At 42.5% G+C, this 14,815-nt stretch overlaps 2 protein-coding genes across 2 annotated transcripts in view; both read right to left on the bottom strand.

Moving 5' to 3' along the window:
* The window catches only part of LOC115253479 (KAT8 regulatory NSL complex subunit 2), a 598,461-nt gene that overhangs the window by 484,650 nt on the left and 98,996 nt on the right, over window positions 1-14,815 (bottom strand). The window lies entirely within an intron of this gene.
* On the bottom strand, window positions 33-4,157 carry LOC134288414 (uncharacterized protein K02A2.6-like). Its single transcript, XM_062853243.1, has 2 exons — window positions 2,481-4,157; window positions 33-2,396 (listed from the first exon to the last, which is right to left on the bottom strand). Exons 1-2 carry the CDS (start codon window positions 4,148-4,150, stop codon window positions 1,010-1,012), a joined length of 3,057 nt encoding a protein of 1,018 aa, XP_062709227.1. The 5' UTR covers window positions 4,151-4,157; the 3' UTR covers window positions 33-1,009.

The following is a 14,815-nucleotide window of genomic DNA, read 5'->3' as shown; positions in this document are numbered from 1 at the left end:
TGTGTCACAAAATTGGTTTTTCCTCAAGGGGGCATAAACACCAGTCGAACGGTTGGTCATCAAACCTCGTGTGATCAACGACAAACTCACTCCGATTGTCGCAATGTTTGTCACAAAGGATCAAATGTAGAACAAATCTGAGCGAGTTGTTTGGCATTGTGACCAGGTTTGACTAACCGTTTAATTGGAAATACCTACGTCACAGTGACTTCTATACAACTAAAACTTGCGAAACAACAAACGTGTAACAATTTCTTGGAAAGCATAAACTATTCTCACTCAATCATCATCTTTGGAGTAAAGTAAATCCACGCTAGACCACCAGAGCTTCACAATTACTTGTAAGTGGAAATAAAACACTTGAATTTTGGTCAAAGTCTGAACAAGGAATGAAAATTTATTTCTTCTGTTTATTATACAAAACAATGGTTGCTATTGTAGCCGAAATACTTAACTATGTACTTGGATCGCTGGTTACTCATCCAACACTCCTCCTTAACCGACGATCTCGCCAAAGCCTTCGTAAATCCATAAGCCGGGTGTTCATCTGTTGGAATGTAATGGAGCTTGATGTCACCTTTTTCCACAACGTCCTTCACAAACTGACACCGGATGGATACATGCTTCGCCCGGGGATTAAAAGCATCGTTTCGGGTCATACATATTGCGGATTGGTTATCACAAAATATTGGTATTGCTTGCTTCTCATCAATCTGGTCAATCAGTTGCTGCCAACATAATGCTTCTTGAGTTGTTCGAGATAATGCGATAAACTCCGCTTCACATGATGATAACGCCACACTCGGTTGCCGCTTAACACTCCACGAAACGGCTCCTCCCATCTTTCTGAAGACTGTTATGTATTAATCGGACTATGATACTTCGGACATCGACAGAAATGAAGTGTATAGCTTGACGATCACGAGAGAACTACGAACGTTATTTATTAGGAACTACAATAGAATGGAATGATGAAGTAGTACAATTAGGGATGTTCATTTAATACACATTATCTCCTCTCTTTCTTTACTTTGGATACTCCGTAGCGCTCTGGAGGTTTTCTTACCCTTTCGGAACGTCGAACCTTCGGCGAAGCTAGATCAGCACCCTCGCCCGATGTATGACCATCTTTAGTGTTTGCAGCTGCTAATTCTCCTTTATCCCTCTCAAGAGGCTCAGTCTCCGATTGATCTGTCACTGATTCAGAGACATTAGGCAGGATCACTAAACCAGGGAACTTATTCTCGTCTAAATCGGATGCTCGAAGTTGGTCTGCATGAGCCATCTTAACGGTGTTGTTGACATTCACCAAATACGTGTTATGACCAACGATGTGTAGAATTCTTGCAGGAATCGCAGGGGTGTTCGGCTTCCACTTCAAGGTAACTTTGTCACCTACACAGAGCGCCTTCCTCGTTTTAGGCGTTGGCCGCGGTGGTTGATTGAATGGAGAAGGTATGAGGATATTCAGCAGCGTCCGAGCTTTATGTTTCAGCATCATGTCGCTGGGTGTTTGGCCGGTCGATGTTGATGGTGTGTTTCGATACTTGAAGACAAAGTTTTCCAAAGCCAGTTGAATTTCAGCAGGTTTCTTTTTGTGTTTAAGAGTAGAGCGTAGTGTTTGTTTCGCTGTTTGGACAGCTCTTTCAGCGGATCCATTTGACTCGGGATGGTATGCAGGACTCTTGAACACCTTGACGCTGTTGCCTTGTAGAAAACTAACAAACTCAGTAGAGGTGAAAGGTGGGCCATTATCACTGACGATGCTAGCCGGGATACCGAAACGAACAAACAACGACCTCAGAATCTGGACCACATTTCCCGCCGTAGTGGTTTTCATAAGAAATACCTCAATCCACTTGGTATGAGCGTCGAACACAATTAAGTAATTTTGTCCGTATAATTGGCAAAAATCCAGATGAAGACGTTCCCAGTTCGAGCTTGTTGATGGCCATGGTGAGAACACATCCTTCTTTTCACTTCTCCTATTCGTCTGACATTCTAAGCAGCGGCCAACAAAAGCTTCGATCTCTTCATTCATACTAGGCCACCAGCATACACTTCTCCCCAACATCTTGCACCGCACTATTCCTACGTGTTGATCGTGTAACATTTGCAGCACCTTTTGACGCATGTTAGTGGGAATAACGACACGAGAGCCCCACAGAATACAACCTTGTTCTAAATTCAACTCATAGCGTTTGGAGAAAAACGGTTTCATTTCACTACGTTGTTCATTTTTCGGCCAACCATCTTCCAAATATTTTAGCACTTGCAGAAGCACTGGATCCTTTACCGTTTCTTCTGCCACCGCATGGTAGCAAAGAGGGAGGTCACTTGAGAGGTTGAATGATGCGACTGTATCTTCTACTGTACTCGACTCCAACGACGGATTCCTTGACAAATAATCAGGTAGATAGTTTCGTTCTCCTTTCCTGTATCGTATTATGTACTGATATGATGACAGGACTAATGCCCACCTTTGAATCCGTTGTGCAGCTAGAACAGGTACATCTTTTTGTGGGTCGAATATCAATTTCAAAGGTTCATGGTCGGTCACTAACGTAAACTTTCGGCCGTAGATGTATCGGTGAAACTTTTTTAAACAAAACACTATCGCCAAAGCTTCTTTCTGTAGTTGGCAATATTTTCGCTCGGTTTCTGAAAGTGTACACGATGCAAACATCACTGGTCTCTCCATTCCATTTATGATGATGGACAGGCATCCTCCAAGCCCCCATGGGCTGGCATCGCTTGCAACCACTATTTCTTTGGTAGGATCATACGGAACTATTAGACTATTTTGGCACAACCTCTTCTTCGACTCCTCAAACGCAGCTTGACACTCGCTGGACCACTGGAATTCTTGACCTTTCTTCGTCAACTCGTAAAGCGGCTTCAGCACAGTTGACAGTTCAGGAACGAAGCGGTGATAGAAGTTCAGCATACCCACGTAAGAGCGAAGTTGTTTCAGGTTCTCTGGAGGAATGCTTTCTAGTATACAATCCATCTTGGCTTTTGTTGGTTGTATACCGTCTTGGTTGAACCTATGGCCTAGGTACTCAACTTCTTCACACATGAATTTACTTTTGTCGAAGTTTATTTGAACGTTGTATTGACGAAGTCTGTCGAGGACAAGTTTGGTAAGGCGTCTGGTTTCTTCTTCATCACGGCCGGATATAAAAACATCATCAATGTACACTATCACTCTCGGAATCCCTGCCAGAATGGTTTCCATAACGCGCTGGAAAATAGCCGGAGCACTAGACACACCGTAAGTCAGCCTCTTATAGCGGTACAGGCCAAACGGGGTATTGATAGTGAAAAGCTCTTCACAAGACTCTGCAATTTTCAACTGTTGAAACGCTCCTGTCATGTCCAACACTGTGAAGAACCGCCCACCTTGAGCCTTGACGAAAACATCCTCCAATTGGGGTAACGGGTAGTGCTCTACGTCTATCACTTTGTTCAGAGTCCGCTTGAAGTCGGTGCATATCCTGATGGAGCCATCCTTCTTCTCAACAACTACGATTGGCGAGGCCCACTGGCTGAACTTCACTGGACACAATACACTATTTTGCACCATTCTATCCAGTTCATTTTTCACACGGTCCACTAGCCCAAAGGGAATGTTATGGGCTCGTTTAAACACTGGTTGGACATTTGGCTTCAGTTGTATTTGGGCTTCAAACCCCTTTATGCCAGTACCGTCCGAACAATGTGCACGCTGCGAATCACTTGTAAACTCGTCGATGTCGTTCCCTGTCTTAACAGCTTTTATTTTGGAACACATAGCATCCTCAAAATACGTTTTCCATCCAGGAGCCAAGCGGTCCAGCCAATTTCGGCCAACCAATACATCGCGAGTACAAACATCCTTGACCACAATTGCTACCAGCTTGTGCAACTTGCTGTTTGTTTCGACCGTAACGATGATTTCTCCGATGACGTTCAGAGTTTGTCTTCCGACCGTCTTTAACGCATATTCCAATGAACACTTTTTTAGCTCAATTTCACTGAATAGGTTTTCATACACTTCTGTTGACATGATAGTTACTACAGCTCCAGTGTCAATCTCAATGTTTACATTTCTTCCATTCATGTTCATCACACACATATTCGCTTTTCGATCCAACGCTTTGCTCACCATATTGACTTCTTCTTCATCACATTGTCCTCATGCTGATTGTTTGGTGGCAGAACGATGATCACACTCACATGGACGCTCCCAAAACAAAGTGTTTACAAACTGTTGTTCATCATCACTCATATCACTATAGTTTTCTTCTTCCACAGAATTAACGTTTTTGTTCCGACACATTTTTGATGTATGACCAATACGTTCACACGAGAAACACTTCCACTTTCTTGCGGGGCAGGTGGCTGGATTATGACTACGACCACACCGGTACACGAGACCGGTTTCGTTGTATTCTCCTTTCTGAAGCTATTGGAGGTCGAAGGTAGTTGGTGCTGCTGGTCTCGTCGACTGTTGTATCTCCTTGATTTGTCGAACACTTTTCCAACTATATGATGCATAACGCTTGCTTGTTCGTGTGCTGCTTCCATACTAAGAGCGATTAAACAAGCTTTATCAAACGTTAGGTCGGCTACGGTTAACAACTTCTTTTGAATACTTTCATCCTTCATACCACACACGAAGCGATCTCTGAGCACAGACGGAAGCTCGGCTCCAAATTCACAGAATTTTGCCATCTTCTTGAGCTGAACAATATATTCCGCCATGTTTTCATTTTCCTTCTGATCTCGCTTGTGGAATTTAAAGCGTTCAACCATCACCACTCGTTTTGGAGTAAAGTGTTCTTTAAGGATTTTCACTAAGTCTTTGAAATCTTTAGAAACTGGTTTTTCAGGCATAACCAAATTCTCCAAAACTGCATATGCATCCGGGCCAATATGTGTAATGAGCATCGCTCGTTTCTTTTGTTCGTCCGAGACATTATTGACGATAAGAAATTGGTCGAACCGATCTATGTAGGAACCAAAATCACTTTTTTCCGGATCGAACTGTTCAATACTAAAACGTTCCGATGACATTTTATCACGTTTCACGACCGTTCTTTTAATTTACTGCCCGTCTCGTCGCCAGCTGTTATGTATTAATCGGACTATGATACTTCGGACATCGACAGAAATGAAGTGTATAGCTTGACGATCACGAGAGAACTACGAACGGTATTTATTAGGAACTACAATAGAATGGAATGATGAAGTAGTACAATTAGGGATGTTCATTTAATACACATTAATATCCAGTTGTTGATTTTCGCGTATCAGGATCTCCTCCCCAATCCGCATCTGTATAGCCATAGTCAGTTGAGAATCACCTCCTCTCGTGTACATTAATTTCGCGTCCAAAGTGTCACGCAAGTAGCGCGTAATGCGCTTCACGGCTTCCCAATGCTGCCTTCCTGGATTAATTAAGAATTGACTCACCAAATTAACAGCGAACGCGATGTCCGGTCTTTTTGCCTGGGCTGCATACAACAACGAACCAACTGCTTCTTTGAATGGAACATTCTTCATCTCAGCCATGTCCTCTGGTGTCTTGGGACTCATGAACTTATTCTCCGTGCAGCTAAAACCCGGAATGTTCGACTAGCGAAGTTGGATTTTTCTCCAAATCCGTGCGTCGGACCTAACTTCGGAAGTAATGCGCTGTATATAGCGGACCAGGTTTACTATACAGCGCAGCACTTCCGAAGTTAGGTCCGACGCACGGATTTGGAGAAAAATCCAACTTGGCTAGTCGAAAACTCCGATTTTCAACTAAATTGAGAATATCAAGCTTCACATTCGAGTCCATTGGAGTTGCAACAGGTTTCGAGTTCTCCATGTGGAACCTCTTCAGAACATCCTTGATATACGCTTGCTGGTCGAGAAACAATTTTTCATTCGTACGATCACGCGTTATTTATAGCCCAAGGCAAAACTTCGCTTCCCCGATATTTTTCATCTTGGATCGTGAATTCAAATAACATTTCAATTTCTTTTTGAGTTCTTCATCATTTGTGAACACCAGAAAATCGTCAACATAGATCGTCATAATTCCATCTTCCATTTTTCCATCTTCCATTTTTCCATCTTCCATTTTTCCATCTTCCTTGAGGATGAAATACAGGCAAGGATCTAAGTTGGAACGGATTAGTCCGAAAGCCTTGAGCGCTTCATCCATACCATATCCTGCTTGATTGCTTCAATCCGTACAAAGCTTTTTGCAATTTGCACACCTTGGTCGAATCGAAGACGTAACCTTCAGGTTGTTCCATATATATTTCTTCATCCTTGAGCTTCCCTTGTAGAAACGCTGTGACTGCATCAAGCAGTTCGATGTCCAAATCGTGCTGTACTGCCAATGCCATCAGAAAACCAGAGCGTTCATGATTAACAATAATTTTAATCATGAATAATCATTGATGATTAAAATTCCAATTTTGGTGATTATTGATTATGATTAATGATTAATTTGATTTTTAGGATGATTAAAGATTATGATTAATGATTAAAATTGGTTTTATCTGTGATTATTGATTATGATTAATGATTAAAAATGGCTCATTGATTAAAAATCATGATTAATCATGATTAATCAATCACAAAAAACTGGAAATGATTAAAATATTTTTATTGTTTAACATGTTTTTGAAGTTTCGAAAGTAAAAGGTAACTATGTCCGGGAGATTTTTGAAAAAAGAATCATAAATTATATTATTTAGAACAGCATTTGAACCAACTTAAATTGGATCATAAATTTTATATGATGAATTATTTTTGGTGATGAATGATTAATGATTGATTAGTATTTTTTCTTATGATTATGATTACTGATTAATGATTAGATTGCAAAAACAGTGTGATTAAGATTAATGATTAATGATTAAATGAGATTTTATTGTGATTAGGATTAATGATTTTGATTAATCTTAATCATTAATCATTAATCATGATTAAATTTATGATTAATCATTAACGCTCTGCAGAAAACGAACGGTCGAATATCGCACTACCGGAAAGTAAACTTCATTATAGTCGATGCCGGTCCGCTGGGAACATCCTTTTATAACAAGCCGCGCCTTGTATTGGAAGGAATTCCAGGTGGTAACTCCGTCAAACCCCAGGTGCCACTCTCGTCCTGCGCTCAAAGTTTACGTTGCATTGCCTCAATCCAGAGCTGGCGGTCCGGCCGATTCAACGCCTTTGAATCACCTTCATCAACAGTTTCATCGTCAACATCATCGTGGTCAAACTGTTCGGTTAAATACGGTACAGCAGTTGAGCTAAAGCAAACAAAATCAGAATACTTGCCAGGAAATAGGCGCTCCCGACCGCTGCGCCTCGACTCTTGCTGCTCTTCAGCTGGTCCTGTAAGTTGCGGTGGGAGCGCTACAGCAGGCACTACGTTGTTCAAATGGGACAATCTGGAATCTCTTGGATATTGGCTTGATCCGAAGCGTCTTCGTTGAGTCGTGCATTTTCTCTCTCCAAAGCTCTCGATGAACTACCGGACTGTAAATTTCCATCGTTGATTAGGGTAATTTTCCAATTTCCTACACACCAATTGATGAGTTCCATGAATTCTACAGTGTTTGGTTACTTCTTAAACAAATTCGCCGGTCGTTCTTCATCCAAGATCACGACATCTGTACTAATGATTACGTCTCCAGAATCAGGATTGAAAATACGATACCCTTTCGAATTGTCTGCGTAGCCGGCAAAAACACCTTCGTTAGACTTGACGTCGAATTTCCGTCTCTTCTGCTTCGGAACATGGAACATCGCTAGAGAACCATACATACATACATTTATTTGTTCAATATTATTAAGACAAGACATAATCAACAATAGTACGCCACAACACTCGGTTTGTGGCTGCCGCTCTCCATTCTCGGTCGCCCCCAATGCTCGCCAGGTCACGCTCCACCTGATCCGCCCATCGTCCTCTCTGCGCTCCACGCCTTCTTGTGCCAACCGGATCAGTTGCAAACACCAGCTTTGCAGGATTGTTGTCAGGCGTTCTTGCAACATGCACTGCCCATCGTATCCTTCCGGCTTTGGCCACCTTCTGGATGCTGGGTTCGCCGTAAAGTGCAGCGAGCTCGTGGTTCATCCTTCTCCGCCACACACCGTTCTCCTGCACACCGCCGAAGATCGTCCTTAGCACGCGTCGCTTGAAAACTCCGAGTGCTTGCAGGTCCTCCTCGAGCATGGTCCATGTCTCGTGCCCGTAGAGGACCACCGGTCTAATTAGCGTTTTGTACATGGTGCATTTGGTGCGTGGGTGAATCTTTTTCGACCGCAGTTTCTTCTGGAGCCCGTAGTAGGGCCGACTTCCGCAGATGATGCGCCTCCGAATTTCACGGCTTACGTTGTTGTCAGCCGTCAGTAAGGATTTGAGGTAGACGAATTCCTCCACCACCTCGAAAGTATCCCCGTCTATCGTAACATTACTACCCAGACGGATCCAGTCGTGTTTGGTTCCGCCTACCAGCATGTACTTTGTTTTTGAGGCATTCACCACCAGTACAACCTTTGCTGCTTCGCGTTTCAGCCGGGTGTACAGCTCTGCCACCGTTCCAAATGTTCTGGCAATAATGTCCATGTCGTCCGCAAAGCACACAAATTGACCGAATTTTGCGAAAATCGTTCCCCGGCTGTTGAGCCCGGTTCGTCGCATCACACCTTCCAGAGCGATGTTGAAGAGTAGGCATGAGAGTCCATGACCTTGACGCAGTTCACGGCGAGATTCGAATGTACTGGATAGTTCACCCGAAACCCTTACGCAGTTTTGCACACCGTCCATCGGTTCTTTAATCAGTCTAGTCAGCTTCCCAGGAAAGCCGTTTTCTTCCATGTTTCTCCATAGCTCTGCGCGGTCGATACTGTGGTATGCCGCTTTGAAGTCGATGAACAGGTGATGTGTTGGGACCTTGGTATTCATGGCATTTCTGGAGGATTTGCCGTACGGTAAAGATCTGGTCCGTTGTCGACCGGCCGTCGATGAAGCCGGCCTGATAACTTCCCACGAACTCATTCGTTTTAGGTGACAGACGACGGAAGATGATCTGGGATAGCACTTTGTAGGCAGCATTCAAAATAGTGATCGCCCTGAAGTTCTCACATTCCAAATGGTCGCCTTTCTTGTGAATGGGGCAGATTACCCTTTCCTTCCACTCCTCCGGTAGCTGTTCGGTTTCCCAGATCCTGACTATCAGCCGATGCAGACAGGTGGCCAACTTTTCTGGGTCCATCTTGATGAGTTCAGCTGCGATACCATCCTTACCAGCTGCTTTGTTGGTTTTGAGCTGGTGAATGGCTCCTAATTTCCCTCAGCATCACCTCACGTCCGTCCGTCAAGAGGCCTCCGTCTTTATCCTCGCGACTCGAAGCCGTTGCGGGGTGCGTTGAGCTTCTGATAGAACTTCCGTGTTTCTTGGGAACGGCACAGCAGTTCCATTTCTTCACACTCCGCTTCTTGCAGGCGGTGTTTTTTCTCCCGAAAGAGGCGGGTCTGCTGTTTCCGCTTCTGTTTATAACGTTCCACGTTCTGTCGAGTTCCTTGCTGCGTTCTTCTCCTCCTAAACCGTTCTGCACTCTTCGTCGAACCATTCGTTCCGTCGATTCCGTTCCTCGTACCCGATGATGCTCTCGGCTGCGTCGTTGATGGCTGCTTTCACTGTATTCCAGAAGTCCTGTAGAGGGGCCTCTTTGAGCTCGCCCTCGTCTGGCAACGCGGCCTCGAGATTCTGCGCGTATGCTGCGGCGACATCCGGTTGTTTCAGTCGCTCTAGGTTGTACCGTGGCGGTCGCCGGTACCGTACATTATTGATGACGGAGAGTTTTGGGCGCAGTTTGACCATCACCAGATAGTGGCGCCACGATAGGTCCTGACGACGTCGATAATGTTGGAGAAGTGCCGTCCGTCAATCAGACCATGGTCGATTTGAGATTCCGTCTGCTGTGATGATCTCCAGGTGTAACGATAAGGGATACTGTGTTGGAAAAGGGTGCTGCGTATGTCCATGATTTTGGAGGCGGCGAAATCAATGAGTCGTAGACCGTTTTCGTTCGTCTGCGCTGGTGGGCGCTGAACTTACCAATCGTCGGTCTGAATTCCTCCTCCTGGCCTACCTGAGCGTTCCAATCTCCTATGATGATCTTGACGTCGTGACTTGGGCAGCGATCGTACTCGCGTTCGAGCTGCGCGTAAAATGCGTCCTTGTCATTATCAGTACTTTCGGAGTGTGGGCTGTGCACGTTTATTATGCTGAAGTTGAAAAATCGGCCCTTGATCCTCAACCTGCACATTCTTTCGTCGATCGGCCACCAACCGATCACGCGCCTCTGCATATCACCCATCGCGATGAAAGCTGTTCGCAGCTCGCGTATGTTGCCGCAGCTCTGGTAGATGGTATGATTACCTCTAAACGTTCGCACCACGGATCCTGTCCAACACACCTCCTGCAGCGCTACGATGCCGAACCCGCAATGCTTCAGTAGATCGGCGAGGGTGCTCCCAATGAAGTTGAGAGATCGGCAGTTCCAATCCCAAGTCCTTTTTGTTCGCTGGGGTCGTTACCGTTGGTCTCGGTTTGTATTATTATGTTGCTGATTTTCCGTTACGAAGTTTTTTTTACGGCTGGCTCGTAGGGCCTGACACCAACTCCCTAATTTCCGGAGGACCATAGTGCACAGTTGAGCTTAGAGGCCTTCCCTGGCACTCGGACGTAGATCAGCCGCCCCTAACATGGGGATCAGACGCAGTTGTGAGCCGCTCCTCCTGGAGAACAGACGCTCAGGTTTGCCGAAGCAAACCCCCCCTTCCCTGTCAGCCTACGATCAAAGTTCCCACCGGGGTTGGTTACCCGATCTTCCCTAAGGTTGCTCTTAGTTTCCGGCCGGTATTGCGAGGAGGTAGGGATAGGAGTTGCTGCGCAGAGGCTAGTGGATCTCAATGGGATCTGAATTGCGCAGCATACCCAGCCTTTACCGTGCCATCGTATGATCATAATGATTCTGATAATACTACACAAGATACATAAAAATATCAAAGTCAATTCGTGTTTATAGCATAGCATAGCATAGCATAGCATGAATACTTGCACAAATCTTGGATGGAGTTGCAAAGTTGAATATTTCCATTGACAGTGCCGATGTCGCTACTATCTACAATGTCATAGATTCACTCAGCTCCACACACCTGGCCAAGTCCTTGCAAGCATTTATAAATCCCTTCATCAACTTAGAAAGAGCCCAGAACTGAAGCAGCTTCCAATAGATGAAAGGATGTTGAAAATAGCGAATTTTCAACTTATATGCAGTTATATAGCAAATATATACTGAAGTATAATTATTTACAAATAAATAATATTGAAAAAAGATCACACCAATTGTTGTGTGGTATTTGTAGTTCAATGCCGATTATCTAATTATCTTGATTAATGTTCTTCTTTACAAAGAACAACACAATACCGAACACCAAACACCCGCGCATCTATTGTTTTAATTTTCACGCGAGACAATAGCGAACGCCAAAGTCAATTCGTGTTTATATGCCAAAAATTTTTTGCGTCGGTTTTAAACCGTCGGGGTAATTTGAGCACCCTATTTTCAATGAAGTTTTTTTTCGCCTAATGTAACACAACCTTAATATGCACCGATAGACATTGAATTGTAGTGTGTCAACTTGATTTATACAGAAAATAAACTAATTTTCAAACTATTCAATGTATTTGAACAGCAGGAGTCTTATGAGGTGTTTTTATTCAGCCTTCTTCAGGGTAATTTGGCCAACGTTTTTCAATTATTTTTTTCTAATTTACTGTGGGCTTAAACTAACACGTTCTAACGTTTCAGTGGCTTCCATATCAGACCAGTAGTAGAGCTGTAAGGTTGGTTTGTTAAAAATATTACATTTTAGGTGATTTTTATGTGGTGTTCAAATTGCCCCATTGGCCAAATTACCCCGACTACCCCTATAGCAGTCCTTGTAACCAAATACAGGGGGTGGCCAAAATGTTTAGGATAGGCAAATTTTTTTGTCTCACAAAAAATTCAACATGCTGTAACTTTTCATAGAGTGCATCAAAAAATCTCAAATTTAGACTGTTCCCAAGTAACCACAGTGCTGAAGCCTTATTGCATGCAGATATACGGTGTATTTAGTGCAATCATTACTTTACATGCAAACTTAAGGTTGATTTAAAGTGGAAGTGGGCAATTATAGAATCAAATTAGGATTATACTGGTATAATCTTGAAGCAGTCGCATAATTGCCCATTTCCACTTTAAATCAACTTTAAGTTTGCATGTAAAGTAATGATTGCTCTAAGTACACCATATATCTGCATGCAATAATGCTTCAGCACCGTGGTTACTTGGGTTATATGTGCATCAATGATGCACTGCATCATTGGTACAAATTTGGGCTCGATTGAATAATTTTTCGCGAAGTTAGAACCGTTGGGGTAAAACACTGTTTTTAGACAACTCATTTTTGAGCTGTCATATCTCCTAAACCAGTGAACCGAATTGAATGATTTTTTTAACGTTTATCAACAATATATTGATACTTAATACAACGTTATAAAACGTAATATTTTCTCACGGCGAATTAAGTTATACCGGGTTGAAATTTTTACCCATATATAGGAAAATAAGTCAAATTTACAATACCACACAAAAATTACTAAATGTGTTTTTACCCTTCTTACACCCATAAGAAGGGTATGAATACCGCTCGAAAAACCGACTTTCGATCCGAGGCCCGCAGGGCCGAGTCTCATATACCAATCAACTCAGCTGGACCAACTGAGCAAATGTGTGTGTGTGTGTGTATGTATGTGTGCGTGTGTATGTGTGTGTGTATGTATGTGTGCGTGTGTATGTGTGTGTGTATGTGTGTGTGTGCGTATGTTACAAAAAAAAAGTCACGCACGTTTCTCAGCCGTCTGATATCCGATTTGGATTCTCTTAGTTGCAAATGAAAGCTATAACATCCTAGTAGAACCCTATTGAATTTTATTACGATCGGACATTTGGTTACCGAGATATCTTTCGATGAGTACTTTGAAGTCATATAGGTTAGCTTTTTGAGAGATTTTTGACATTTAGCATATTGATGAATATCTCAGCCGTCTGTCAACCGATTTGAGTTCTCTTGGCAGCAAATGAAAGCTACAACATCCTAGTAGAACGCTCTGAAATTTTATTTCGATTGGATATTTGGTTACTGAGATATCTTTCGAAGAGTACTTAGGAGTTATACAACTAAACTTTTTGAGATTTTTAACAAAGTGTATCAAACTAAATATCTCAGCCATGTGTCAATCGATTTGGGTTCTCTTGGCACCAAATGCAAGCTACAACATCCTAGTAGATTGCTCAGAAATTTTCTTAGGATTGGACATTTGGTTACAGAGATATCTTTCGAAGAGTACTTAGGATTTGTACAACTAAACTTTTTGAGATTTTTGACCAAGTGTATCATAATAAATATCTCAGCCGTCTGTCAACCGATTTGGGTTCTCTTAGCACCAAACGAAAGCTCCAGTATTTTTGTAGAAGGCCCTGAAATTTTATTTCGATTGGACATTTGGTTACTGAGAAATCTTTCGAGGAGTACAGTAGACGTTCGCTCGGTGCAAACGCTTTAACTGCAATGCTTTTTAACTGCAAGTCCGCTAAGTGCAACAATTTTGCAGTTATCGCACAGCTATCCTTCAAAACGAAACGTCAACAGCGATGCGATGTTTTTCGCATGCACTTTTGTTGCAGTGCGATGTTTTTCGTATGCACATTGGCTGCATTCTGCAGCAACTGACAGTTCTTTGACGTCTGTCAGTCGTTGTAGTTATCGAATTTTATTCGCTAAGTGAAACGTAAACATGTTGCAGTTATCGAACGTATTTCAATAAATTCCTTTTTTTATTATTATATTCGTTTGCTTTCTTGCATAAGCTTTTGACCAGTCGATGGGAAATTATTGTTCAATCAATAATACTGACCTCATATAAAGTGTATACTACAGTAGACGTTCGATAAGTGCAACATGTTTACGTTTCAGTTACCGAATGAAATTCGCTAACTGCAACGACTGACAGCCGTCAAACAGTTGTCAAATGCTGTTGGACGCAGCCAGAATGCACTCAAAAACATCGCAATGCAGCTGTAGTGCATCAGAAAAAAATCGCAACTCTATTGACGTTTTGTTTTTGACAGATAGCGGTGCGATAACTGCAAAATTGTTGCACTTAGTGGACTTGCAGTTAAAAAGCATTGCAGTTAAACCGTTTGCACCGAACGAACGTCTACTGTAGCAGATTATTGTTTTCAATAAAATTATAAATAACAAACTACAAATAAACAGGAATGCTATGAAAACTAACAATATATTAAATGAGAGCTTTGAATTTATATATTGTGGGAAAAATGCAAGAACTGGACAGCCAAAATAACTAGCTAATTCCAAAACTGATTAGCGTAGTAGATATATTATTTTTGTCCTTTTTACACCATAACCATGAATACCAAGTACTTCGGAGCTAATTTATTCGACTGATTAAGAGATATTAGACAAAGTGTATTTCGCTTATTTTATTATCCATTTGTTTATCATTCAAGATCTTTTGGCAGTTAACAAAAGATACATAATTCCAGAATAAGTAAGATATTTTTTTGCCTGGCATTTCTGGTAGTTTAGTCCATGGTCCATGATGATATTTTGGAAACCAATTCACTAGATGCCAAATCCACAATATTTTCTAGAACTTTTGGTTCATCACTCTAAATGAATATG

The sequence above is a fragment of the Aedes albopictus genome, chromosome 2, assembly GCF_035046485.1.
Source record: "Aedes albopictus strain Foshan chromosome 2, AalbF5, whole genome shotgun sequence".
In the NCBI taxonomy this organism is placed as follows: Eukaryota; Metazoa; Arthropoda; class Insecta; order Diptera; family Culicidae; genus Aedes; species Aedes albopictus.
Note: the sequence above shows the minus strand (reverse complement) of the source record. Positions and strands in the feature narration are given on the sequence as shown.